The following is a 26571-nucleotide window of genomic DNA, read 5'->3' on the forward strand; positions in this document are numbered from 1 at the left end:
AGTGACTGTTGGAAGCGGAATTTCGATGTAGGGCCTGAATTTTGTTTAAAATGTTTTAAAGAATTCGCAAGTTAGAAAAAATAGACGCACAAAGTTTATGAATTAATAGCTCTGCATCAAGAACAGATATCGCGGTTCTGTAAACGGCATCCATTAGACCATTCAAAGCGGACAAATTCGATATGTCAATATATATGTGGTGTGAATTTGTTACGTTGTGTACAAGGGTTCTGCAAAAGCTGTATTTCTGTATTCATGAGTAACATGTCAATTTTGTCCGCTTTAGATGTACTGTTAAATTCAATTCACAGAATTGTCATTTCATTTCGCACAGCTGTGTTACAGAGTTGTAAACTTCATAGTTTCGTTTTCTAAAAATTTTCGATTTTTGCCAATTTTTAATAAAAAATTGATGACCTAAATCAAATATTTGAAACTGACAGTAACTATATTTTAAGTTTTTTCTTAAAATACAACGAACCTTGTCAAATTTGGTGCAGTGGTTGCCGAGAAAAACGAATGCAGTAAATTATTTCGTACATATATGTCGCTACCTTAATACGTTATTACTCTTAGAGCCCTCTCTAAATATGAACACTGAGCAGAAACCACAAACCTTGAAAGCAGTGCAGAGGATGTGGTTTACGCGATCAGTAAACACATGTAAACAGCCAACTAATCGCCATTGACATCTCAAATAACACTTTTTGTTTTTCTTGCGTTGCGTACGTCTGTTGCGATGCGTAGGATTCAGGACGTTCAGGTGCGCGAACGATAGCTACAATAGCTGTGATTTAAAATTTTACTCCTAAAGAGTGTTGCGTTTTCCCTTTTATTTTTTTTAATCGGTGCAACAGTAAGCCACAAGCTCCAGGTTTGCGTTGAGCGGTTTTGTTCTTCGTTGAGGAATGCTATTCAATTCTTTCGCTGTTAAAGCAAATGTTATGTCGCAATACCATCCTTTGTTAGCACCTAAAATAACAGCTGTGACTGCTGCGACGTGTCCTCTTTCTGAGAAATAATTTTCTATTTTGTACTATGCGCAGAGAGTAATGACAAACAAAAATGACTGTGCGCGCGAAGCGAAACTGACACATCATGCCGATTTCGTCGTCGCGAACTCAAATCGACTGCTTTATTTTCAGGCGCAGCCCTCAGAAGAAAACTGACGGTGTTTTTAACGAATTCGCGAAAGTGTCGACAGTATGGATGCCAAGGGAGACACTGTGAGCCTGGATTTAAGCCAACTTACTGGCGAGATTGTTGCTGTAGTAGATGAGGACCAGAAGAGGTTAGTATATTCGCACAAACTTTCTAGGTTCTGCATTCCAAATGACATTTCTCGGTTCAGTTTAATGAGCAGATTTCGAGGATGACTAGTGTCGTATATGGAATCACACGGAACGATGCAATCGATGCATGTACATCATCTTCCGTTTAACCCCATTCAAGCGAGCTTGCGCGCAACAGCGACAAGCGACGCGATGTAGATGGCCGTCGCTCGTCGCCGTCGCGCACAGAATCGCTCTCATAAGGTTTAGCGTTTATTGTCCCCCCACGCGACTTAATTCCTTCTTCTATATGCGACATTTCCTCGGCTGATGAAAAAAAAAAAAAAGACTGCTTTCTACATTCACTGCTGTGCGCTTGCGCTGTTATCTCTTGCCGTGACGTAGATGGACAGTCAGCAGGCTGCTCATCCATTTTAAAAATCATTTAGATATCATATGAACATTGTTTAGATAGACAGATAATCAATGCAGGTTTTTATTACAAATTCAAAAATAGGTGGGAATAAACAGAAAACAACAAACACAATGTATATTCCTCTGTCAATCGAGATGAGTTATGCAATGAAAGTAGGGCAACTCACATTGGGGAACGAGACGTAGACCCCATCTCTTGAAAGATCAGAAAATAATAACGAAACTGTCACCGAGCAAATTATACAGCAGGACTGTAATGCAAGAACAGACTATCATTGGAGGAGATGCTACCAGCCTGTTGGATGTTTCAATTACCATTGAACCAAATGCTGAATGCTTTAATCTTTAATACCTGCACTCATCATAAAACATCGCATCTAGATCTGGATCAAATATATGTTTTCATCGCGCATGCCTCCGAAAGCAACCCCAAAATCCTTGTCCATTACCTGATGAAGTTGTGCTACATACATGAGTATAGCAAAAACATCTCAGCAAAGAATATTTCCCACTAATATGCTAATTTTGTTACCAGAAGGTTATGCGATCTTGCTTAAAGTTTTGTCGCTGCAAGCCTTTCTGATTTAGGAAGCTCCAAAATATAGAATGTGCATTTGATGACATGCATCAGGTCTTGCTCCCATAAAGGCCCGCATACATTATAAAGCATGCCATTGTTAGTATTTCAAAGAATAAAGCACAGCTCATGAAACTTTGACAACGCACTTGCTGTGTAAAAAGATCGCCTGGTATCAAAAATTAACAAAATTTAACTTGTAGATTTTTCTTGGGTCTTACTGGGGCTAAATAAACAAAGGCTTGTCTAACATAAAAAAAAAGTTCATGCAGTAAAGGTATTCTCTCTGCAGCTTAGTAAAGGTGTACACAACTAGGTGACACAAAAAAGCTGAAGATTATACACAAACAGAGTATTAAAATCATTGAAAAACACAGTGTGGTATTATATAGTGCATTATAATTTTGTCGCATAACTGAGGTAGCTACACATTTCATAACCATAAAACCAAATGAAATTTTAGACTAAAACTCCGGAAGGCGATAATATGGTAGTCTCGTGAAGTTTATTCTGCTCACAGTCATGTTTCCTTGCGAGTTGTCTTGTTCGCACTTGTTTAAATAATTCTTTTTTTTTCCCACAGCAAGCCCGGCCTACTGCCAACCAGTCCTGCTGCGGCAAAGGAATGGCTCTCGCAGAAGAAACAGACCATTCGTCCATGGAAGCAGTTCGTCAACTTTAACCGATTTAACATGCCCAAAAACATTGGCGTTGCATCCACCAGAGTCGTCCAGAATGTTGAACACTTCCAGAGCAACTACCTCTTTGTCTTCATTGGCCTCATCTTGTACTGTATGTAAGTGAACTGCATGGCCACATTGCATGTCATGTGAAAATGTACCATGGTGTTGTTTCCAAAAGTAACAGCAGGTTGATTGTGTTCAGTGAAATGAACATGTCAATAGTTTGAAACTCGCACATACAAAAGATCTGCCTCTAGGGAAGCCGTTGACACTGTGCAATAGTATCGGTGCTTTTAATTAGAATGACAACATATAAAACAATGTTGGTGTTGGCTTATTGGCTTGTATAGTTTGTTGGCGTCTTTGTGTATCAGCAGGCAGTCATTCTTGTGGTCTTTGGGAAGTCCGCATAAGGTTATGTGTCGGTACAGAGATTCCTGCATTGGTGACGGGAATAATGAAAAGAAAAATTGAGAAACGCCGACCAAAAATGAAATGGTTTAAAGAACTTCAAGATGTTCTACGGAAGCTGAAACATATTGAAGTTCTTTAAACCATTTCATTTTTGGTCGGCATTTCTCTGTTTTTCTTTTTATTATGCCTCCTCCCGACCAGATGAATTATCGTCGAACCATCGATTTGATGACAGAAATGTTATAGCTTAGTCTAACTACAATTTAACGTCAATTCACAATGCTTCAGCCATTACATGGCTGTGGACTGTGTTGATGCCATTATGCAGTTATGGGAGTCCTCTTTCTCAGAAATATTAGCCAAGGAATACTGTGTTAGTGTTGAATACCTATGCACTAATGACATTGTCAACGAGGCCCTAGAAATCGCACTTGTGGCAAAGTACGTAGAATGCTGACTGATGCTGCTATTCGTGGACATCCACTCTTTATTTGGTTTGGTGTAACAGCTAAAGAGATTACTTTCAATTGGGATTCCTGCTCCAACAACAACCTTCTTTACAGCCCTGATTTTGCTTGTTTCTTGGAATTATGTGTTCGTAACTTGTGAAGATACTTTGAAGTGAAAAAGGTCTGATATGTGATCATATTGAGAAGCGTGTTGAAGAGTGGTAGACCCTTAGCGCAGAGGGCAGGTGAAACACTTGTGATTTCCTGTTTTTCTTTTTTTTTGTAGAATATATGAAGTGCACTGAAAAATTGGAGATGTACCAAGAGCCATTTGTGTCCACGGTGATAAATATGTGCTTAGTTCCTGAAGCATGCTCGTAGGATTTATAATGTTATAATGGATTATAAAGTCTGAGAGAGGCTAGAAAACTAGAAAGGAACTGGAACATTGAAGTTATCGCACCTGGACTTGATGTGTAACCTGACGGCAGTGCCATCGACAAAAATTTGCTTGGAGTGTCCATATAATTTTTATCTCTTTAAAAAAAAAACACCATGCCTTTTCTGCTTTCAGACTGACCTCTCCTCTCTTGCTGATTGCAATAGTGGCTGGTATGGGAGGTGCATACATCATTCGCCTGAAGAGTGCTGAAGGCAAAATCAAACTGTTCAGTGAGTTTTTCTTTTTTTAATTAATTGCATCCATTTCATCTTGTCACTGTGCTTGACAATTAACTAGGTGTATTTCCTGGAATGCTGTTTGGGTATGAAAAGAAGCTTGTATTCGAGTTACACTGTTTGAAAGATGTATGGATCTGTTGTTTGGAATGGGTCTGAGTAGCTGTGGTAATGTGTGAGCACAAAGAAAATGAATGCTGCATTGTATACATCTAAAGCCATAGGCTAGGCTAAAAGCAGACATGCCATATGCATCTACCCAAAGCTGATGTCATTTGTGCATTCAAATCAAATACCCCTGCATGTGCCAATTCAGCTTTTGCCTACTCTGAATAGTTCTTCCATTAGAGGCAGAACAAGCCATAAAAAGTAATCCCCGCAACTTAGATGCATCGACACCTAGCACCAGCATCGCTTTAGTTTTCTAATGTTTTTGATATTGTGGCAAAACATTCGCTTGTTGCAGTTAGTTTTTTTTAACATGGAATTGAAGGCATCAGCACGCTTGTACAGCAGCATGACTATAATTTAGCTTTCTTACATATACAACAAATTTAATTTGAATCTGTTCAGAAGTCGCCTAATGCAAGCGTTCCTGTGTTTCATGCTCATTTGAATACGGAGGAGTAACAGCTGAAGAAGCGCTGTATGCATACTATCTCTTTACTACAGTTCAGTAGGGGCACCTGTAGTGTTTGATCTTCAGGGCAGCTGTACAAACACAATTGCATTTGTGGCCAACTAGTTTTATAATATGCAGGTCATCTTGCTACGACTATTAGTACATTTAAACACCTGCTACGCTATATTTTGTATCTATATATGCATAGTGCCTTCATCCTTGTACTTGAATGTCATGCTTTTGTTCTTGACTTTTCCTTTATGCAGATAAAGAGCTCACTGTGATCCAGCAGTACTGTATACTGGGCATGCTGTGTTTTCCAATATTCTATGTGGCTGGAGCTGGATCAGCTGTCTTCTGGGTTATTGGTGAGAAAGTGCAGAAGACAAACTGTAATGTGGCTATTCGTCCCTTGAATTGAGCTTTTTGTGTGTCTAGTCAGGTGTGCAATTGCACCCACCAAGACAGTGCGTAAAATGCAAAAGCACTGATGAAATAACAAGTGATATTTAAAGTGGGTTATATACATCATGAAGCAATTTAAATGAATCTGTGCTGCCTGTTTGAATAACAGGTGTAAAGTGTTTCAGCGAAAGCCATTAAAAGGTGGATGGCTGGGTGTTTGCTCTCAGTGTGTGTCATGTTGTGGGCTCACTTCTCTTATTGTTTTGAATCCAGCATATATTTCAAGTGGCTGGGTAGGTGCTTCTCAAGTATGCTTGACATGAAATACATGTTTTCATACTTGACGCTTCTGTAGAGTTCTCACGTGGAGTCCAGGTTCTGGAAACTTGGCAAAACTCGCTGAAGAATTGGAAATTCATAGTCTGCTCTGCAGCTGTATGCTTTTCAAGGTTTCGAAGTTAGAAGAAATTTGGCCAAACAAATTTTCAATAGGCTGAATTGGTGCACTGAAGGGAATATATTTTTCCCTAACCATGGAAGAAGCCAGTAATAGACAGAATTTGGTGTTTTGCTTCTAAGCACCCTGAACATGCGATGCATAATTGGTTGTGAATCATAATTCAGAATGCAGGAGCTTGGGATGGCTTAATAATGGCATTTCTTTGATAATGGTACTGTACTGTACTGTGGTTGTGGGCAGATTTTGTCGAATGCCGTTTTAGATTTTGCATTTATTTTTTATTATCGTTGTTGCCACTGAAAAAGCAGGCAGTCTTCATTCAGTTCTTTCAACAAATAGGCAAGTCATTGCAACTAGCTGCGTTTTCTTTACTTTTTATGCACTTTCTACGGTAGGCAAGTATATACAACAAACTCGTGATATAACGACTGTTCTTGGTAGAATTATGCTATATTATGGGTTTTCTTGTGCCAAAACCATAATCTGATTATGAGGCACGCTGTAGAGAGGGACTATGGTATAATTTGGACAACCTGAGGTTCTTTAATGTGCACCTAAATCTAAGTACACGGATGTTTTCGTATTTCAGCACCATTGAAATCCGGCTGCCGTGGCTGGGATTCGATCCTGCGACCTCATGCTTAGCAGCCCAGTACCATAGCCACGAAGTAGAATTATGCTTTATTCATTACAAGTGATTTCAACCGCAGTAGTAGCTGTAAATCCGGAGTTTTATATTGTAGTAGCCATCATGTCTGTAACATAACATTTCAGTAAAACAGGTAAAAGTTTTACTAACATTATGTTTGGCCAGAGTCGATGCAATACATCTGTTGCTCATGAATGCAGTCAGGCACGGATATAATGAAATATTGGACGTAGCGATGTGAACCTAAAATGTTTATCACCGGTATTGACATGCAACAAATAACATGTTTATGATGAATATCATTTCTGTGCTGGATGCAACTTCGTCAGTATAACGAGGTTCGACTGCTCGAAGGTATGTGTGTGATGCTGTGTTCATCGCACGTGTAATGTGAAGACGTGGGATCGTTGCCCACCTGCGGCAAGTTGTTTTTCCATCCACTTTCATTGCCATTAATTTATCATTTCTTTAATTCAATTAGTACGTAAAAATAATCTCCCCTATATTTTCCTTGGCGTCTTTGTTTGTTGGCTTCTCACGAGATGAGGTTTGATTGTTGTAATTCATTGTTCGTTTAGTTCAACTAGACGTTTCAGTAGAATAGTATCCAGTGCTTGTAAATTGTCTTAATTTTCCTTTACATTTAAAGGCATGCACTATGGCTCACGACGTTTTACATGGGGTGTGTGCTGACTCAAGCGCTTGGTTTCCAATAAATATGGTATTCATGAAAAGCGACCGATTGAAATTTGCTTTGGGCATTAGTGTAAGCATTTAACTGTCTAGCTCTGTCATGTGCCTATTTTTTCCTCCTGGAGCCTCATTAGTGTTCATCTGCTCACATCAGCCTACATTCCGAGCGCAGATGTGTAGAACAATCTGTCATTATTATGTATCTGTACTTAGTGCTAGTCAGTTTTGTCATTAACAGCACGAGATAACTGCCGCAATGTGCCAAGCGACTTGAGTTGTAGCACTTAAGTCCAACATTATCTTTCTTGCCTCTCCAGGTGCGTCCTTCTTCACGATCATGCTGCACGCAACCATGTATGCCATCGAAGCATCAACTCCAGAGGAAAGCTTTGAATTGCAGTTGCAGACAGTGTAAAAATGATGCCGAGGTGAGAAAGAAAGAAAAGGCAGGCGAAGTATATTCCTTAGGGCTTTCAATGAGCAATGTGGGCGATATCTCGTGATAGTGAGGTCCAATGAGAAATAGAGAACTAGATGTCGCGATATGTTAAATTGCTTGGTTGGTCTGCTCAGGTTGGACAAATGGCAGAACTTGGCAGTGGTAGCTTACAACATTTTCAGGTTTTTTCTGTATAAACAGATTATTCACCAAAGAACTATTGCATCAACTTTTTTCTGTCTATTGCAAGAAATGCCCAGAAGCATTAAAATTTAAGATCACTGGCAAGTTTTCTGATAACCATTTTCTCGCTGAAGTAAATTACAGAGACAATGTGCGACCAGGCAGAACAGCTGTCACCATATTCACCATCAACCACAACGAACTAAGAAGTGCGATTGACGCGTTTGCTTTTATGGCTCCCAGCAAAGTGTATCTTTGGCCATGGCAAGCTGTTTTTTCCCCCAGCTGCGCTGGTTCAGCCTATATTGTGGCAAGTAGCCAATGGGTTGAGGACATTAAAGGCAGACTTACACATATTTTCAAAGTTCCAGAAGCTCTACTACACTTCACGCATCTAAAAGGATTACACTTTATGCAGCTTAGAAAACTGTTATTACATTATTTTCTCATATTTAAGCTGTTGTGGTAAAGGTCCTTAAAACACTTGCCGAGATTCATTTTTCTGCTCTTTAGAATACAGTGCAGACTATCTTTACTGGCAATAAATTAACTAGGCCAGAGGCGGCAGTGAAAATTCATGATGTCGGGGGGAGCTTCCGCGCAAGCTTTTGAGGCGACATCGCCACCAGTCTTTCTTCTAGCTTACTATGCCTCCTCTCATAATAAGAGTGGCTTTCTTTGGTATTGTAAAAGCACAATTAAATTATACAGCCCAACCTAATTTTTCCCTTTTGTGTTCCTTTTAGCAGAGCTGTTTTGCTGGGGCCAGAATCTTTAATCCCGGCTTGAACCCCTTATTGTGTTCCATCACTGTTGACAGGTTCGAAACGCATGTTTGGTTTGGCTGCATTAACCAATACAGTGGACCATGGCTGGAGAGTGCAAGGAGCTTCACGCTTGTCCCAGACCTGAATGTTCAGGGAAGACTTTCCACAACATTTTTTGTTCCTTTCAGTAGTTGTAAAATTTGGTATCTCCTTCATTGTATGAAGGGCTGTGGAGACAAAACTTCAAGCTCTGCATACTTGCTTGGTGTTGCCAAAATTAAATCTGGTCAGGGGCTGTGCAACTCGTTGCGATTTGTTACTTTCGTTTTATGCTAGTTGTTACCGCCTGTCTATAACGGGTGAGAGATTGATTCAATAAAACATTTTTTGCTGTAAAAATAAATCGTGACATTTATTGTTTTTATTTGGAACATCAGGATGCCTTTGTACATCTGAAGATTGCGAGACTATTAGAGGTCTATCACTGCCGTCTACATTTGGCTTAGGTATAAAAAATATATATATATAGGTACTCAAAAAGAAAAATGACAGTTTCACAACATTTGTGCAATACACACATAATTCGCAGTCAAACACTTGTCAAACACATATACAGATATGCAATATACAACACAACCCCTACATCAATTGCATGAAACCTTTTCAGTAAATGAACAGTTGTAACCAGGAACGACTTTGCACTCTTGTATTGCACGGTACTAACAGAACTGTCCTAAACGCGACTAAAAATGCCGCAATAAAACAAACGTGCCACATGACCTCCCATAACCTATAATCCCTCAGTATCATTCTTTATAGAAAAATAGACCCATGTGATTGTGTCATATATAATTGGGCCACATAGTTTGTAATGCAAAGTTCACTCTAGTCAGTGAACAAAGAAATGGAATGTTGGCATATATTGCACCACATACTTTCAAGGCAGAAGATTAAGTTTTATTGAGCAGTGCAGTAAAACAGTTTTCCTGTAGCACATTGATGCTAATAGCAAACATCAGCAAATGTGTGATAATCACAAATTAATGCATCAATTTCTATTTAGGGCACATGATGTGCTCGCAGCACAGAAGCAAGTCAGTGTTAAAGACCTGTCCATATTAGTCAGCAATGCATTTTATTGTATGTGTGGGGATCCATATATCAAAAACTGGTGTTGGTCCCGGCATCTACTAGTGGTGATGACGAGGGTGCCGAGTGGCTTCAATTTCACATGGTTAAAGTGTATTAATTGATGTTAGTATGTCCTACTAATGAGTGTATCACACATTTAGTGATGTTTGCTGCCACTATGATGTGTTGTATTAAACAAGCATTACTTCCATTGCGCCGTCTTCAAGAAAATTTACTCATTCGTTGAAGAAGCTTGTATACAGCTACACTAGCACTGACGACAAATAGAAGAGCTATAAGAAAAGTTTTCATAAAGGTAAATGCCTCGAGCACACAAAACTGCGTTGCGTTTAGGCTTGGCATCTTCACGCGCTGCTTAAAATGAGCTGCACATCGCCCTATCAGCCACTCAAACAGCACAGCAGTCTCGATGAAACCTACACAACACTTAGGTTTTCAGTGTATCTCAGAAAAAAAGAAAAGATCGCATAAAAGAATGAAACTTGATACAGTGACAGGCCAGTCAAGAAAGTGAAGGTTACATGCATATTTTCCCTGTATTCACAAATAGGCTTTGGCTTGAATCCCACCAACCACACCCCTCAAATCATTCACAGCTTCAGTAATGCCCCTTGCCAATTCCCGAGCTAAGGCTTCACAAAGCATAGACTGCTTCCACCAAAAAGCACAAGGATTTGTTTCTTGAGCACCTTCTCACTGGAGGGATTGCAGAAGATTATTGATGTGCAGTGCTTACGTCAGTCGAATGACAGCACTGGAGACATTTAAGCCAAGGCCTGTTTGTTTATATGAGGTATAAATTCAAAAGTGTGCATGCTTAAATCGAAATCTGCAGAAAATGTACCATTCCAAGAAGACCCCAGTGCTTGAACTTCAAAGCTACTTTGAGCCAAGAAAGCACAATTTCCTGTTATGCTGACAATGTACTACTGATCTGTTAAAAAACAGCAAAGTAACATAATCATGTCACTGCAAAACAGTAATATGAAAGAAGTGTATTTGACGCAAGCACCTAGTACACAATATTGCACATACCGTGAACAAAGAAAAAAAGGAACAGCTAAGCCTTCACGGAAGAGAGTCGACAATGTTACTGTGCCATTTTGATGGAGGCGAGACATTTTAGCTTAACGGCCACCATAGGTACTAAACGAATATGTAACATTTCATGGTCGTTTGCAGTGTCATACACTTTGAGAACATGTCAAAACCTTTCGGGGCTTATCTTGATTCCCAACAATAACCATCTGTCACCCGGCACCTTCGGGTCATGAATGGCATGCGCATATCAGCAAGACTTGACAGATAAGTTGACACAGTTTGTTAAAGAACTATCCTGCTCCTAGGGGACAAGATAGGCCTCAAAGGTGTAAATTACATTGAGTCTCGAGTCTATAAGTGTTACTTGTGTCATGACACTGGCAAGAAGACTATGCCACCAGCATTACTTGAAAGTAGCTAGTCGTAGAACTGTTGCTGCAGGCATTAAAACATTATACAACGTGGCGCACCTTGTGACAAAGCTTGCAAACTAAATTTTGCCGATTCTTACGGGCTGCATCCAAGGACAGGTATCTGTCACTTTTAACCTTACAGACAAGTGACCAGAAAAAAAAAAATGTGCGGAGTCATTGGCTCCTAATGCCTTGCATACACTTGTGTCCAAAACGTATGTGTACGTATATTCTACATATTTAAAAATAGGTTGCCTGGGTTTTTGCCTGTGTTGAGAGTTCAGTATTTTCTACGTATAGAGCACATTGCAGCCAAGCTATCTTGAAAATATAAACACGGAATGTGAAAGGCTGTTACTTTAAGATCTCTCATTAGTATTCAAGCCCATCTGACTAATCCATTATTGGATATTTACGCAACTGTATCTATGTAACCTTGTATTAGATATTTACAAAACCTTGTAAAATAAATGTTGAAGTGATGTCAGCCTGATCACTATACGGGGGCAGTTTTTTCCTACTACTGAAACTTACTAATACAAGGTTGCCTCTGACACTAATACCTTTGTTATGTACAATATTTATGATAAGCATACATTTGTTACACACCGATGTTGGCACGAAATATTTTACTTAATTTGCTATATTCAGTAATACACCATATCCATGTTCGTTATGTCGATGTTCCGCTGTATTAATGGACGACCTTGTGCAACAATAGAATTACACATCAAAATGAGTCGTGGCATCTCTAGAAGTCCTTGATAGATGTGCTGATATGATTTGTGCAGTAAACAGCAACAGAACAAAAGAAGATGAGATATTGGTTAAGCTGTGAGGCAATATTGCAGCAAAGTTGTCAATTTTCCATGTTGAATAACACAGAACACCATAGAATGTTCAGCAAACACATGGCCTACTACTAAAATACTACTTACATCTTACGAACCATGCTAAAAGATGCCTTTACAAAAAGCACGAACAGGTCCTGTTGGCTTCATCCAGTGCTCCGAACCTATTTTCCCTTCTCTCAAATTCTGTGTCAAGATCAAGGTCCGTAGGAAAAAACAGACACGTTTCTTGAGGTCATGCAGCGATGTGCAAAATATTCAAAGAGGCAGAAACGAGCTATGTCAAATGTATGCGGCTGAACTAGCATGCTGACGACTACCAACTTGTTTGCAATGACGACGGCATGAAAAAGTAAACTGAAGTAGTGGTATACAGCTTGCTGCAGCTATCACCTTAGCCGCATGCAGACTGCGAACACCAACAATGGAAGAATGCACAAACTCTTAAAGGGACCCTGAAACGATTTTGGCGATTTTCTACAAACGTACTGAGTCGTTAGAGTAGGTTCTTCTGATCATTAATTGATGCATCTAAGTGCTCTGCGTAAAGCGTGTAATTTATTATAAGGTTTTAAAAATACCCATCGCTGCCGATCGCAGCGCACTGCTCGGCGGAATTTTAAGCCGCCCCTACCCATATGATGCAAATAACCCATATTACGTCACATGGGCGAGCTATCTGATTGGCTGACCAGGGCGCGTGGTTGATAATTTTTCCAACTTTATGGTGAACAAATGATGTTCGTAATAGTTGGAATGTTAGTTACTTTGTTTTTGTAAAAAGAAAATAACTTAAAGAGAATACACAAGAATAGTTTTTTAGTACACTTCAGCACTTCCGGCACACAGCAAGTGTCGTCTGCTTGTGTTACAACGTACTCCATTTTGACGAGAGCTCCGCGGTCAGAGTCGGTCTCAGTCTTTTCGCGAGCACTATGATTCGACTTTGTTGCTTTGTGGACTGCAAACATAACGACCTGCAAACCGCGAGTCCAGTATTAGGGCAAACGCAAGCGCAAGGGGACAGGGTCTGGCCGCTTGGCTGTGCCGGGATGAGCCACGAGATGAGCAGAAGGGCAAATGTGAACGGTCTGCATGGTGCAGCCACCTGGTGGCACAGAGCTCAACCATACACAATAGCAGCAACGAAGTGTATTCTTTGCTGCTGGTGTGTATTTTTCGCAGGAGTGTAATCATCAACACGTTGATTTATAAATGTTTAAAATGCTTTACACTTGGTTAGAGCAATATTAGCACTTTGTTTGACTGGTTAAGCGCTGCGCCAGCAAGTGTCTGGACCGTGCAGACCGATCAGGCTGCTCACGTACGTCTACGCTAAAGTTCCTTCATCAGCTTGAGTTTATGCCTCCAGTCATTTGCCAAAATGACCAGCTTGCCTGTTTTTAGCGGAGTACCGGACACGTTTGGCGCTACGACAGAATGCTCGCAACGCACGCTGCTTCGATAGCTCTCGGTCGACGGCCAAGCGGCTAGCGGAGAGGTCTCGCGCGGGAGGGGGCGTGCTCCTAAACAACCGGAAGTGAGCGATGTGACGTCGCATCGTGACGCTGAACCAGTGAAGGCGGAGCTTAGCGCCGCTCGCTCGGCGAGCGAGTTGAGGAGGAAAAGCATAGCTAGGGAGGAGGGTAACTTCTAATCGCTTGCAGCTCCATTAATACGTAACGCTTCACTTAAATTATGGTGCGAATGTTCTACTTAAGCTGTACCCTACGCGCCTACAAAATTTGTCCGAACTGGTTCAGGGGCCCTTTAAGTTACTGGTTCCAAGAAGCAAATTGCAAAGCATAAAATTAGAAACCGAGTTATTTGGCAAATGTTAAGAGACTCACAAAATGGCACAGCATGCTTTTGAAGCCAGGCAAGCCTTCAGCATGCGTTTCCGTGCAAAATGATGCAGAAAGTTTGCAAATCGACATCTTAACTGTCAGCAGCCCCTCATTATTATAAATGCTGCACGTAGCATGTTTACTTACGGGGCACAGCCATTGCCCACTGTCCTGTTAAATGCAGTGCCTTCCACCCCCCCTACCCCCAAAAGAAATTTCTGGCTATGCCATTGCCTACTTTTTTTTTTTTTAAGGCCTGTGCGCTATCAAAAGCAGTAAAGACAAGGCACTCTGCTAATGTCAAGTGGCCTCACTGTACCCTTCCATCATGGTTTGTGGTTTCAGTATTGCCCTTAGTGATACTGAACTCGTACAGCCTTGACAATGTAACATGCCTTTTATGTTCAGGTAAAGATTCTGTGAAGAAATTGAAAGTCAGTGCATGCATTCCCAGAGCTGTCCTCAGGTTGTGTACTTCTGGCATTCAACATTCTCTCGTGGTCAAAAGAAGCAGCACCTCTCACTATAGTGTAGCCTTGGGGCTCCAGGGGTGCTACTGAAGCCTTGGCACAGGCCCTCATGGGCAGGTCTTGCTAAACTCGTGCACTAGTTCCAAAACTTGTGACGAAGGCTGCACTTATACACCGACGAAACAATCAAACTGCAAGATAAATCTGCACGCGTGAACAGCAGCTCTGGTATCTACGACAGTATGAAGCACTGATTAACGTGGCTGATAAGAGTGAAACATAAAAACGTTTCCACCTTGCCAGGCAATGTAAAATTGGTTCCTTTGGATCACAGCAGACTTGCTAGGCAAGCACAGCCATGAAAAATGCAGCACCAAGCACTAGTCAGCAGCACCCACTGTAGTTTTCGAAGTCTCCGGAACGAACGTTGCATCACCACATTAGTTGGAAAGAAATTAAATATCCAAACATCAGCACTGCCTAAACTAACAGTCGCACAGTTTTTGCACTGCAGTGATTGTTCAACTAATTATAGGCAGCAGCATGTTGATTTGGTTTTGCACACATCTGATCACTAGTTCACTGGTCCACGCTACACAACATGCACCAAATATCGGCTAATGAACAAAGTTACAGAAAAGAGAGCAAGCAGAACATGAATTGAGGACATCACCTCAGCACTTCTTAGTTGGAACTTGTCCTTGCTTACAAACAACAGCTAAAGCAAATGGACCTTAAACCTGAAGTACCCACAGTTGTATTCAAAGCCTTCAAAATTACACAGGGTCCTTTCCTGCTCATTCTTCAATTTTGTTCCAGCATTTTGGCAGGCAGGCCGGCTCGAGTGACAGCAATTGCATCGGAAGAATCAGCGAGCACCTCTGTTCAGTCTTGCACAAATATTAGGGAATAACCTTGCGAGCATTGCATGTGGATTTTTCTTTTTTGTGCTCCTATGATTTACTGTTTAACTGTACTGCACTGCTGACTGTCCACTACAATCAAGTTTTTCAATGAGGTATTCCTGTCTGAAGCCTTTATTTAAGCTAGGCACAAGTTCAAACTAAAAAAAAAAAAAAAAGAAATACAGGATAGGGGATAGGTACAATATACGTCTAAGGTATCCCTGTGGAGTGCTAAGTCTTCCTTTGTGACAGTAAGTGCAGCAAATATAGAAAGGTCATCATTAAAAACACCTGTCCATTCACGCTTTTCATTAAAAAAACGAAAAGAAAGGAAAGAGAAACACAGCTGCCCAGTGGCAGAGCATCTATTACATAAGTTCGCATTGACAATTTTTCTGCATCCATACACACAACCTCGGGACAACACAGTTGGGAACATGTCTCCAAAACACATATCAGGGAAAACTTATAAAAAAATTCCCCTCCCCCCCCGCTCCCCAAAAGCGGAAGAGCAAAATTGAAATCGTGCATAATGCACATATTCAGTTTCGACAACACCTTTGTCTGCAGTTCCATCATGTACAACGTAAGTGGTATATCATAACTAAAGCTCTCTAGGTGACCAGACTCAGTCAGGTGCTGCTGGAAGCATCACCTATGGAAAAAGAAATAGTGGTGGTGGTGGTGGAATGTGCAAACCCCACAGTATCTTGATCCATTGTTTTCTGCACACAACACTTGTGGCTTCCCAAAAAACACTGAATGCCTACAGGTGACCAGTGTAAAACTACACCCAGTCAGCAGCTTATGGTCGTAACCACCTTTCAGGCATTGAAGAATCTCAATGGTGGCATGTGAATCACCAACACAGCCTTTGCATATGGCCGGTTTTTCACTTGGTGCATGCAAGGGGTTCTCAGCATGCCAATGCTGAAACCAAGACCTCCGATGCTGTGAGGCAAAGTTCATATGACTGCTTCTGCTATTTCCTACTACGATCCGTAAGCAACGGGTGGCCGCTGGTGTACAGAGTACAACTCGTCTTCAGAACTGCTAGATAATTCCACAATCCCTTCATCCACGGACTCTCGGGTGAAGACACCTGATGCTGTCGGCGGCAGAAGTGGGCGTTTATCTTCATCCTCGATTTCCTCTATGGTCTCGGGCAAGTGGTGGCCCCCTGTCTCTGGCAGTGCGAGAGCAGATAGGCCTGAGACAAGCATCATGGCGCCAAGAACGGTGAACTGCAGACCAGGAATCAAACTGTCCTGCAAAGAGGGGCCACGTGAAGACAAGTCCATGTTATGTAACCATCTGTGAAGTCTAACAAGAACAAGGCATCTGAAGCCATGTGCATGGCTTCACAGAAAACTTGGGAAAGTTGGTAACGTAGCACAGGAGACTATGCACGAAAAATTTTCTGGGCTACAATTTCTGATAAGATGGCGAGATGGAATCCTGCAACCTAGATCTTTTTGTTAATGGAGTATGCAACACCTTCGAATAAAATTAGGTAATACTGGCACATTCATTCACAGTCCATCATAATCTGCGACTTAAAGCAACAAACATGAGGAAGACATGGGGAAGGCAGGAGATGGAAATTCAAGACGATGAGCAATACGACAACAAGGTGAAAGCGGGAGCCAACGTTTCGACGAGTGGACTTCTTTTTCAAGGCGACATATGCTTTTCTCGGCATAGTATATATAGGCAGGGTTCTTCTAAAGGGGAAAGGGGGCGAGGCGGGTGGGTGCAGCGACGAGCGAAGGTGTAGAATTGAGAATAAAGGAGCGCTGTGCACAAGGCGAGTGACTCGGCCGTCTGTCAGCCACGTGTCAACTGCCTCGTGTCAGCTGGCATGTCAACGGCGTGCACAGTACCCCTCTACTACCTGCTTCGCTGCTGACCGTGGTTTATCCCGTCTCTGAAAGAAATAATAGAAGGAGCGGCAGAAACTGGTGCTCATATATAAACACTGAAATGGAATAAATAGTTAAATAAAAGGAAAAAAAGGAGAAACAAATTTTTATGGCGTCAAGGTAAGTGCTAACATCAAGTACAGGCTCAGGAACTCTTTAGTGCTGCCACTGCTTGGCAATGTTAGCAAGCAGAAAAACACAAGTCGCATCTGCTCGCATACCGGTGAGAGGCCGTATGGCTGTAAAGTGTGCAGCAAGCGTTTCGTACATGTTGGGACGTCGTACCACCATCGCCGTACTCACATTGGTGAGAACTGGTAGAAGTGTTCATATTTAAAACTCCTTTCACGAAATCCGGTCACCAGCCATATCACACGCTCAGCATAATCAACGCAACCAACAACACCAGTAAAGCTTGCATCCCAGTTTGCTTCAACACAAACACACGCCCGAAATCTTTAACACCAGCTCGCACGCATGTTCCACCAAAGCTAGAATCCATGAAGCATCTACACAGACGGTAGATGCGGAACCAACACCACCTGAACAACACCCGCTCATACAGAAGCCCACAACCAGCTGCGGAGCCTTCACGCAAACAGCTACATACACTAATAAGCAGACAGATAAACAGACAGACATCGGTGCAGGCTTCGACAAGAAATTGAAGTGTAAAAAGACACCACCTGAAGATGTTTCGCCCCAGAGGTCTGCCCAAACCAAACAGAAATGACTACCACGCACTACGGATAGCGCACGCAACAACAAATCTCACCCTTTCCTCCAATCCCGCAAACTCGCCGCCAAATAAACATATTACAGATTTCACCTAAAACTTACACTAGCTGCATTAAACAGAGGAAAATCCCCCAAAGTCTCAGAAGGCTAGATGTGACTTTGGCTCTTTACCCTCCAGGCTATTATTGAAGTGGAATGCTGTCCTAGAAAATGCATCGCTCTCTTTAATTGATATGCTCGAAGAACACTGCAAGGAACAACTTACAATAATTGCTAATCAACTCGACAGCATAAATTTATCTGAACCAAAAGAAAATTAAATTATGGCATTTTAGGTGCCAAAACCACTTTCTGATTATGAGGCACGCTGTAGTGGAGGACTCCGGAAATTTCGACCACCTGGGGTTCTTTAAGGTGCACCTAAATCTAAGCACATGGGTGTTTTCGCATTTTGCCCCCATCGAAATGCGGCCGCCGTGGCCGGGATTTGATCCCGCGACCTCGTGCTCAGCAGACCAACACCATAGCCACTGAGCAACCTTGGTGGGTATTTATCTGAACCAGAAAAAGAACTTGAACAATTCGTCTGAACTAGGGAGGAAAAATTACTAGATAAATACTAGCACAAATGTATCTGAGCTGCAGATCCACCGAAGAAAACTAATGTAACCCCTACAGCACATAGCTCCAATGATAGTGCTACAGGCAAGCATCCAGAGTAGTGCAGCAATGTAGTACATAGACATATCCCAAAGTCTAAGGTACTATTACGTTGATCTCATGAAACGTGGTCTAATGTTTTGTCCCACGAACAATGCAGTAAATGAATACGAACTCCACAAAGATATGACAGAGCTTTGAAGACACATGCACATCAAGGAGTTCTTTTTTGATAGGCCAGACGTATGAAAACAATATAGACACTCTTTTAGACCACCGAGCATGTGGACACCGGAAGCCGAACAGTGCCCAGAACTGGATTTATACATAAAGCTAATCTCAACGGAAATTCTAGAGTCAACGCGGCACTGTCGGAAGCGAAAAAATTTGTCCCCCCCCTCAGCACCAAATCCTTAAGGAACTCGCAGAAAGGAATGATATTGTAATAAAACCAGCAGACAAAGGCGGCAGTATCGTAATCTGGCTTATAGAAAAGTACAAGAATGAGGCCTCCAAACAACTGAGCAACTACACCCATTACAGAAAACTTGACTCTAACCCAACTCCTGTGTAAAGCACAACAGCCGCGCTCCTGTCCAGGGAACTAATCATGCAATCTGAATATCGCTTCATGATGCCAAAGAACAAAGATGCAGGCCGTTTTTATCTTCTTCCTAAAATACATAAAGTTCTAATTGAAGAAATGTTGACAGCAGAAATACCAGGTCGGCCTATTATGTCTAATAACACACCTACCGAGTCATTATCTAAATTCTTAAATCACCACCTGTCAATCATCCCTGCCACCCTCCCATCTTTTGTTCAAGACACACTGCACTTCCTTCGAATTATCGACGGCATCAACGTTAACCAAATCCTTTCCGACCACGCCATTCTAGCCACTTTGGATGTTTCTGCCCTTTACACTAACATACCCATGAGTAAAGGAATTGAAGAATAGAAATCCCTCACAATCAATCTCCAAGCCCACGCTCCTGAAGTTTACCTGTCGTTCCTGAGGTTAGTACTCACACTCAACTATTTCGCATTCGATTCTATTCACTACCTGCAAACTTTAGGCACTGGCATTGGAGCACCATTCGCTCCCACGTATGCGAACATTTTCATAGGACAGCTTGAAGCAGGTGTGTTGAAATCCTACCCTTTAAAACCCCACACCTATTTTCGTTACATTGACGACATATTTATAATATCGGAACACGGCAGAAGTGCGTTAACTGACTTAATTAGCCATTTCAATCGCTTTCACTCCAGTACTGCTCACCACTCTCCTAGTCAAATCAACTTCATTAACATGATGGTCTACATAGAAAACGGAAAACTGAGACCGACACTTTATCGAAGCCTACGGATAGCCAGCAACATTTAAACTACAACAGTCATCACCCACAACACTGCAAACAAGGAATTTTTGTCGGACAAGTGAAACAAATAAGAAGAATTTGCAGCGAAAACAACTCTTAGATCCACCACCTAAATGACCTTAAACCAACGCTAGCAGAAAGAAACTATCCACAAGTTACTCTCGATAGAGTTTACAATGTCGTGTTAAGATTGGAGAGACAGTTGGAATTAGCTAAGAAAAAGCCTACACCAGAATCTGACTGACCGCCAGCCTTTATAACAAAATATTCTAATGCACTCACAACATAAACAATATTCTACGAAAATACCACCAAATATTATCAAGTAATGAGTGTCTGAGAAAAGAGTTCCCAGATGTACCAAGGGTCACCTATCGCCACAACAGAAACCTTTAATGAAGACATGTTAGTGCACACAAAAGTCAGCCAACATCATTCCCCAGTAATAAAAGCATGTTGTTGCCCTAGATGCGAAACCTGCAGGCATCTACCTTCAAAGTTACATTAAAATTAAAAGCACCGCAAATATTTATACACACGAAGTCAAAACTACCTTTACTTGTACAATTTCGGATGCAATTTATATGCTTGAATGTTCCTTCTGTAAGAAACAATATATCAGTGAAATGGGACAATCAATGAACGTCCGATTAAACAGACATCGCACGGACACAGCAATAAGACTTCCCAAAGCCATCACTTAGCATTTCAACCAACCAGGTCCTAATTTTGATGAACTTAAGCTCTACATCTTAGTCAAATTTTCATTCTGAACGAGAAAGAAAATCCAGAGAATCATACCTTATCCATAAGTTCAAGACATTGCAACCAATAGGCATAAACATTTCATTGGGAGCGTTACAATCTATTCGCTATGCTCAATTTCAAGCTATAGGCATCAACACTTAGTGGTTGCTTAGCGTATTTTTTTCCTTTCTTTCCTTTTATTTATCTATTTATTCCATTTCACTATATGTGTATGTGTGTGTGTATGTGTGTGTGTATATATATATATATATATATATATATATATATATAATGAGAAGCCAACAAACACTGACACCAAGTACAACATAGGGGAAATTGCATGTGCTTAATAAATGAAATAAAGTAATGATAAATTAATGGAAATTAAAGTGGATGAAAAAACAACTTGCCGCAGGTGGGAACCGAACCCACAACCTTCGCATGTCGCGTGCGATGCTCTACCAATTGAGCTACCGCGGCGGCGTTTCCCCATCCACTTTCTTGGGTATTAACGCGATAGCGTTAAGGAGCTCGTGTCGCAGAAAAGCCGGTGTCGTCGGCGTCGGGTGTCGGCGTCGGCGGCGTTGACCGTGAGCGATAAATCACGGCAGGCTCTTCATAAATAAAAAGCAACTTCCAAGATTGGCCCGGTGGGAATCGAACCCAGGTCTCCGGAGTGTGAGACAGAGACGCTACCACTCAGCCACGAGTTCGATGCTTCCAAGCGGTGCAAACGCGCCTCTAGTGAATGCGGTGTTGCCTTCGAAACCAGCCGTGGAAAGTTATACTGCGGTGTATATCGGTAATTATGAACATGTAACGTACAGAAGTCACAATTACACGAGTTGCGAAGTGCGTTTCCGCTGCATTTCTTTTGCGCTTTCCGCACACGCAGAGCCATCTTGCGGCAAACACAGAAGACCCCCTCCTCTCAATGTACGGCGCTGCCCCGACAGGAGGCGCGCCGCGCGCGCATTGGGACCGCTGCCAGGCGCGTCGCGGGACTCCCTCTCCCCTGACGACGCTTCGCCGTGCTTCCGGTTTAGATTACTATCTCTCTGCCCGTGCCGATCACGACGTTTGGCGTGATCGTTCGCGTAGATCGTTTTCCCTCCGAGACACCGAGTTCTTTGGTTCGTTTCGTTCGCTCAGGCGCACGTTTCGTTGTCGCGCCGAACGCTGCGTTGCTCGACGTTCACCGCGTGATAGGTGGGCGCTAAGTCCGATGCGGGGCGCATCGTAAGTGATTGCTGTGCGTAGCGCATTGTCTTATACCCCTTGGCGGGTCGACGGGAACGCTGTCGCGTCCCACTCTTGAAGGCGAAGCTTAAGCGTCCTCCAATTTTTTATGTGTACTAGTAGAACCCAGGGAGTGTTAGCCAGCGCCCCCACTCACAGACCTTGGCGGCGGACGTGGAATGTCTTTTTTGCCGCAGGCGTCACGAGAACGTGATCTTTTCGGGTGAAGGCAACTGGTCAATAAACCCACATATGCTACCTGAAGGCATCAATGTTGCCGGATTCGAGACCCTCGTTAAGTAATAAACGAGAAGAAAGGGGGTTAACGGAGGGACCCGATAATTATTAGTCATATAATGAGAAGCCCTTGGCGGCGGACGTTCCATGTCCGCCGCCAAGGTCTGTGAGTGGGGGCGCTGGCTAACACTCCCAGGGTTCTACTAGTACACATAAATACCCAAGAAAGTGGATGGGGAAACGCCGCCGCGGTAGCTCAATTGGTAGAGCATCGCACGCGACATGCGAAGGTTGTGGGTTCGGTTCCCACCTGCGGCAAGTTGTTTTTTCATCCACTTTAATTTCCATTAATTTATCATTACTTTATTTCATTTATTAAGCACATGCAATTTCCCCTATGTTGTACTTGGTGTCAGTGTTTGTTGGCTTCTCATTATATGACTAATAATTATCGGGTCCCTCGGTTAACCCCCTTTCTTCTCGTTTATTTATTTATATATATATATATATATATATATATATATATATATATATATATATATATATATATATATATATATATATATATATATATATTATATATATATATATGTCTTTTTTTTTTCACGAGCACCGGTTTTCGCCGCTCCTTTTATTACCTCTTTCAGAGACACGATAGCCCACGACCACAAGCGACGCAGGTAACAGAGGGGTGCTGTGCTTGCCACTGACATGCCAGCTGACACGGTGCATTTGACACATGGCTGACAGATGGCTGGGACAATGGCCTTGTGCACAGCACTCCTTTATTTTCAATTCTACACTCTGGCCACTAGCACACCTTTGCTCATTGCTGCACCTACCCACCTTACCCCCTTTCCCCTTTAGAAAACCCCTGCCTATATATACTGTGCCAAGGAAAGCATATGCCACCTTGAAAAAGACAAGTCCACTTGTCGAAACGTTGGCTCCCGCTTTCACCTTGTTCTCGTTTTGCTCATCAAATATGAGGAAGGATATTTCAAAAGCCCAGAAAATAAAAGGTAATAGTGCAATTATAAAAGAGAGAGGAAACTAAATGTGTGTAATGTGAGCATAGTCGCACCCTTGAAGGGTACTGAAAGCAAGCCAGACTAAAGTGGTAAATTACTACTTTAAAACCTCCAAAGTATCATTTTTCATGAGAATATACATTTTTGGTTCTTTAGCATGAACAAGTACATGCGGGACAGTATTGGCACCACGATCGCTCTATAAATACAGCACCCACTCCCAATGATCTCGTAAGAAGCTTTAGCTTGGGAGGTCTTATCTAAATATACATGGGACCAGAGAAGTTGTTTTGCTTAGCAACCAATGCATCAATTTTCATGAGGTTCCTTGCATTTCAAATGAAAAATCAGAACGGTAGAACCTTATTCATGCGTTTCTTTAAAAAATGCAAGGAGGAAAGATGAACTAAATGAGAAAATATACAAGCCGAACTCACTAAAATATTTCAGATTCAACTGCAGTTAATATCTAAGTAAGGCAAAGAGTTGCATGAATTGTTGCAGCACGAGACGCCAACGCGTGCCAAGCTAGTTAGGCCAGAACGGCCAGAGACGCACATTGTCGTTTTTGTGGCTTTGTGGTAAGATCACTTTTTGCACTCCTAGAATTTAGCCTGGCTCAGCACCTTCTTCGAGCGGGGAACTTTGGCGGAAAGTTTTGACATGCCCACTCGGCTTGAATCGTTGCGGCATCAGACGTTGGGGCGCACCGAGCTGGTGGGGCCGAAGCGACCCGAGACGTACAATGTCGTTTTCATACTATGCAGTGTTTTAAGACACCCGCCAGAATATGATGCCTATGATGCCACCAGAGCGAAACATGATGCTCACTTCGCACAGCCTACAGCAGGGAACAGCAGCACAAAAGCGTGTAGTGCGCTTCCAATAGCACTATGCCCCCACGTCGTGTGAAACATATAAGTGAGGATGCTTATTGCAAATAGGGTCGGTGGTGATAGTTGTTAATGCAATGTGCGATGACCTGAAAAGAGATTTGCTGGTACAGAAATAGGTACAGAAAGGAATCTCTCATGCAAGACAGGTAGGCGAGCGAGTCTTGCCTGCCTGCGGGGAAGCTGCTACAGCAGTACTGAAGTACTGCGGGGAAGTACTGAAGTAATGCGGGGAAGTACTGAAGTAATGCGGGGAAGCTGCTACAGCAGGTGGCTACTGTTTTCTGGTTGCGTGCCCCGCCCCATGCATCTTTCCTTGTTTACATGGGATCTAATGGCTGGGAAACGTATCATACGATCGCAGTTTGGCGATGTACTGAATGTCGGTGCCGAGAGATAATGTTTTTCGGAAACGTAATAACGAGTAAAAAAAGAACCTTAACTGTATTGGGTTGTTTTTAGCATCATTCTCGATAGTGAATGCTGGCACGGTGAAGTCAAACGTAACGAGATCGTACCAACGACATTCTGCTGTATATCTATAGCGACTATAGGAAAAATTTTTTATTTAGGCTGTCAGTTTTTTAACAAAAATTGTTGAAAACTGCCACATTTTAAGAAGATCAAATATCAAGTTTACAATTCTGTAGCTCGGGCATAAAGAATTATATCACAGTTGTAAAGTGCATTTAATAAATACATTGAATACAGACAAAATGGACGTCCTACAGACCATTTATAAATATACTGCTAATATGGGAGTAGAACTTTCATAAAACCACCGTAGACACTGTAACAATTTCATACAGTTGTGAATTCATATATGCAATCAAACCTTGTTATAACAAAGTCGCATCAGACGTGAAATACCTTCGTTATATCTGATATTCATTATAAGCATACATAAAGACATTTGCAAGAAAAAGAAAATACAATTGGGTACATGTGAAAACAAGCTTACAGTTTACAGCACAGTGCGATAGTATCTGCTTTTGGTGCAGAGTTATGGATTCGAAAACTTCATGCTTGTTTTTCTTTTAGACCTAGCGACTTATGGCAATTTTCGCAAGAAATTCAAGTTGCTAGATCAAAGTTGAATGAATGTGTGATGTTTAATGGCACAAGGGGCAGGTATGGCCAAAGAGCGCCATGCCAGTGTTAATGAGTTCGCAGTGGACTGATGAGTTCTGTGAAGTTGACGTGACTTGGCTGTAAAGGGTCCTTAACTAGTTGCTGTAAATTGCACGAAATCTATGTGTAATAAGACTATGGCAATGACTAATGATGTGTACTAGTATGAGCATTAAAATGTGTTGCAAGAGAATGATGCAATACACGAAACAGGTCAGATGCTACTACTGCCTCACAAAAGGCCTTGAAACACAAGAGCCTAGAGGCATGTGCTATACAAAACAACTTTCACAGCGGCATCCTCTGGAAAGAGGATGTTCTATTATTTCAATGGGTTTATAACATGTAGGACATCACTCAAGAAAGCAAGGACTACTTCGGTCTTACAAAGCAGTTCTTTACCAAAAAACATAGCCAGATGAAGAGGGTCACAATAGCGGTATGCAAGAGGAAATGTTCCTTCCGGTCTCTTTCGGCTTGCCGATACTTCAGGAAGACGTGGAGGACAGTCAGCCTGTCACCACATCTACCACAGGTTGCAGGCTTGTTACCAGTCAAAAGAAAATTATGAGTGCCAAAATCTGTGTCCTATTCTGAGTCTAGTGAATAGGACATCTGTTCCTTGTGTTTTCCTTGAGTTTTGTGTGTTTTCTAACTTCCGCTTAGTCACATAAAGCTTATTGCTCGTTTCAGCATCCCACAAGCATTGCCAGTGGCTTTGCAGTTCGTTTCGTAGGAAACGCTTCACGTCTGTGGCGGGAACAGCAGCAGAATGAATAATACCATGCGATGCTATTGATTTGGCGATTTCGTTGGCAAGCACATTACCTTCGATTCCTCTATAGCCAGGAACCGAGCATATTATTACATGTCTACGAGATAAATAAATGTTGCACAAGATTGAGTAAAGTTCAATAAAAACAGGATTTGTATGCTTTTGTAAAGACATTAATGCTTTTCAAGACTTAACGAGCCTGAATATTATTGCTCTGTCAAGTTTTAATTTCTTTACATGTTTTACTGCAGACAGTACTGCATAGGCTTCTGGAGTGAAGATATTTGTTAGGGGGTTCAATACATCAGATTTAGAAAAAGAGGGACCAACAGCAGCGTATGCTAGATCAAAGTTCTGCTTCCTAGAGTTACTAGAATTTAACTTTCTCTTTCAGTTGCAACAAATTTCA

General features: G+C 41.9%; 2 protein-coding genes across 4 annotated transcripts in view; one reads left to right on the top strand and one right to left on the bottom strand.

Moving 5' to 3' along the window:
* Positions 1–623: 623 nt before the first annotated feature.
* LOC135914049 (prenylated Rab acceptor protein 1-like) lies at positions 624–9027 on the top strand. Of its 2 annotated transcripts, none has more exons than XM_065446785.1 (7): positions 624–763; positions 1146–1291; positions 2867–3079; positions 4404–4501; positions 5396–5497; positions 7654–7764; positions 8779–9027. In XM_065446785.1, exons 2-6 carry the CDS (start codon positions 1206–1208, stop codon positions 7749–7751), a joined length of 597 nt encoding a protein of 198 aa, XP_065302857.1. In that variant the 5' UTR covers positions 624–763; positions 1146–1205; the 3' UTR covers positions 7752–7764; positions 8779–9027. The 2 variants fall into 2 exon arrangements, with proteins under 2 accessions (XP_065302857.1, XP_065302859.1); XM_065446787.2 differs by lacking the exon at positions 624–763 and adding an exon at positions 850–874.
* Positions 9028–15939: 6912 nt separating this feature from the next.
* Positions 15940–26571, bottom strand: part of LOC135914048 (solute carrier family 22 member 15-like) — a 32778-nt gene continuing 22146 nt past the window's right edge. Inside the window, exon 8 of one of the 2 annotated variants that reach the window (XM_065446783.2) lies at positions 15940–16672. In XM_065446783.2, the coding sequence (XP_065302855.1) occupies positions 16397–16672 (276 nt within the window). In that variant the 3' untranslated portion in view covers positions 15940–16396. The remainder of the gene's footprint in view (positions 16673–26571) is intronic. The other variant, XM_065446784.2, reaches the window with a different exon arrangement.

Source organism: Dermacentor albipictus, chromosome 4 (assembly GCF_038994185.2).
Source record: "Dermacentor albipictus isolate Rhodes 1998 colony chromosome 4, USDA_Dalb.pri_finalv2, whole genome shotgun sequence".
NCBI classification, from domain to species: Eukaryota; Metazoa; Arthropoda; class Arachnida; order Ixodida; family Ixodidae; genus Dermacentor; species Dermacentor albipictus.

What these genes read in the sequence shown, in the direction of transcription:
- LOC135914049 (XM_065446785.1), top strand. Translation starts at nt 1,206, where the DNA reads ATGGATGCCAAGGGAGACACTGTGAGCCTGGATTTAAGCCAACTTACT. An exon ending in GGCCTCATCTTGTACTGTAT is followed by an intron (nt 3,080 to 4,403) that starts GTAAGTGAACTG and finishes TTCTGCTTTCAG; the next exon opens with ACTGACCTCTCCTCTCTTGC. An exon ending in AGCTGTCTTCTGGGTTATTG is followed by an intron (nt 5,498 to 7,653) that starts GTGAGAAAGTGC and finishes TTGCCTCTCCAG; the next exon opens with GTGCGTCCTTCTTCACGATC.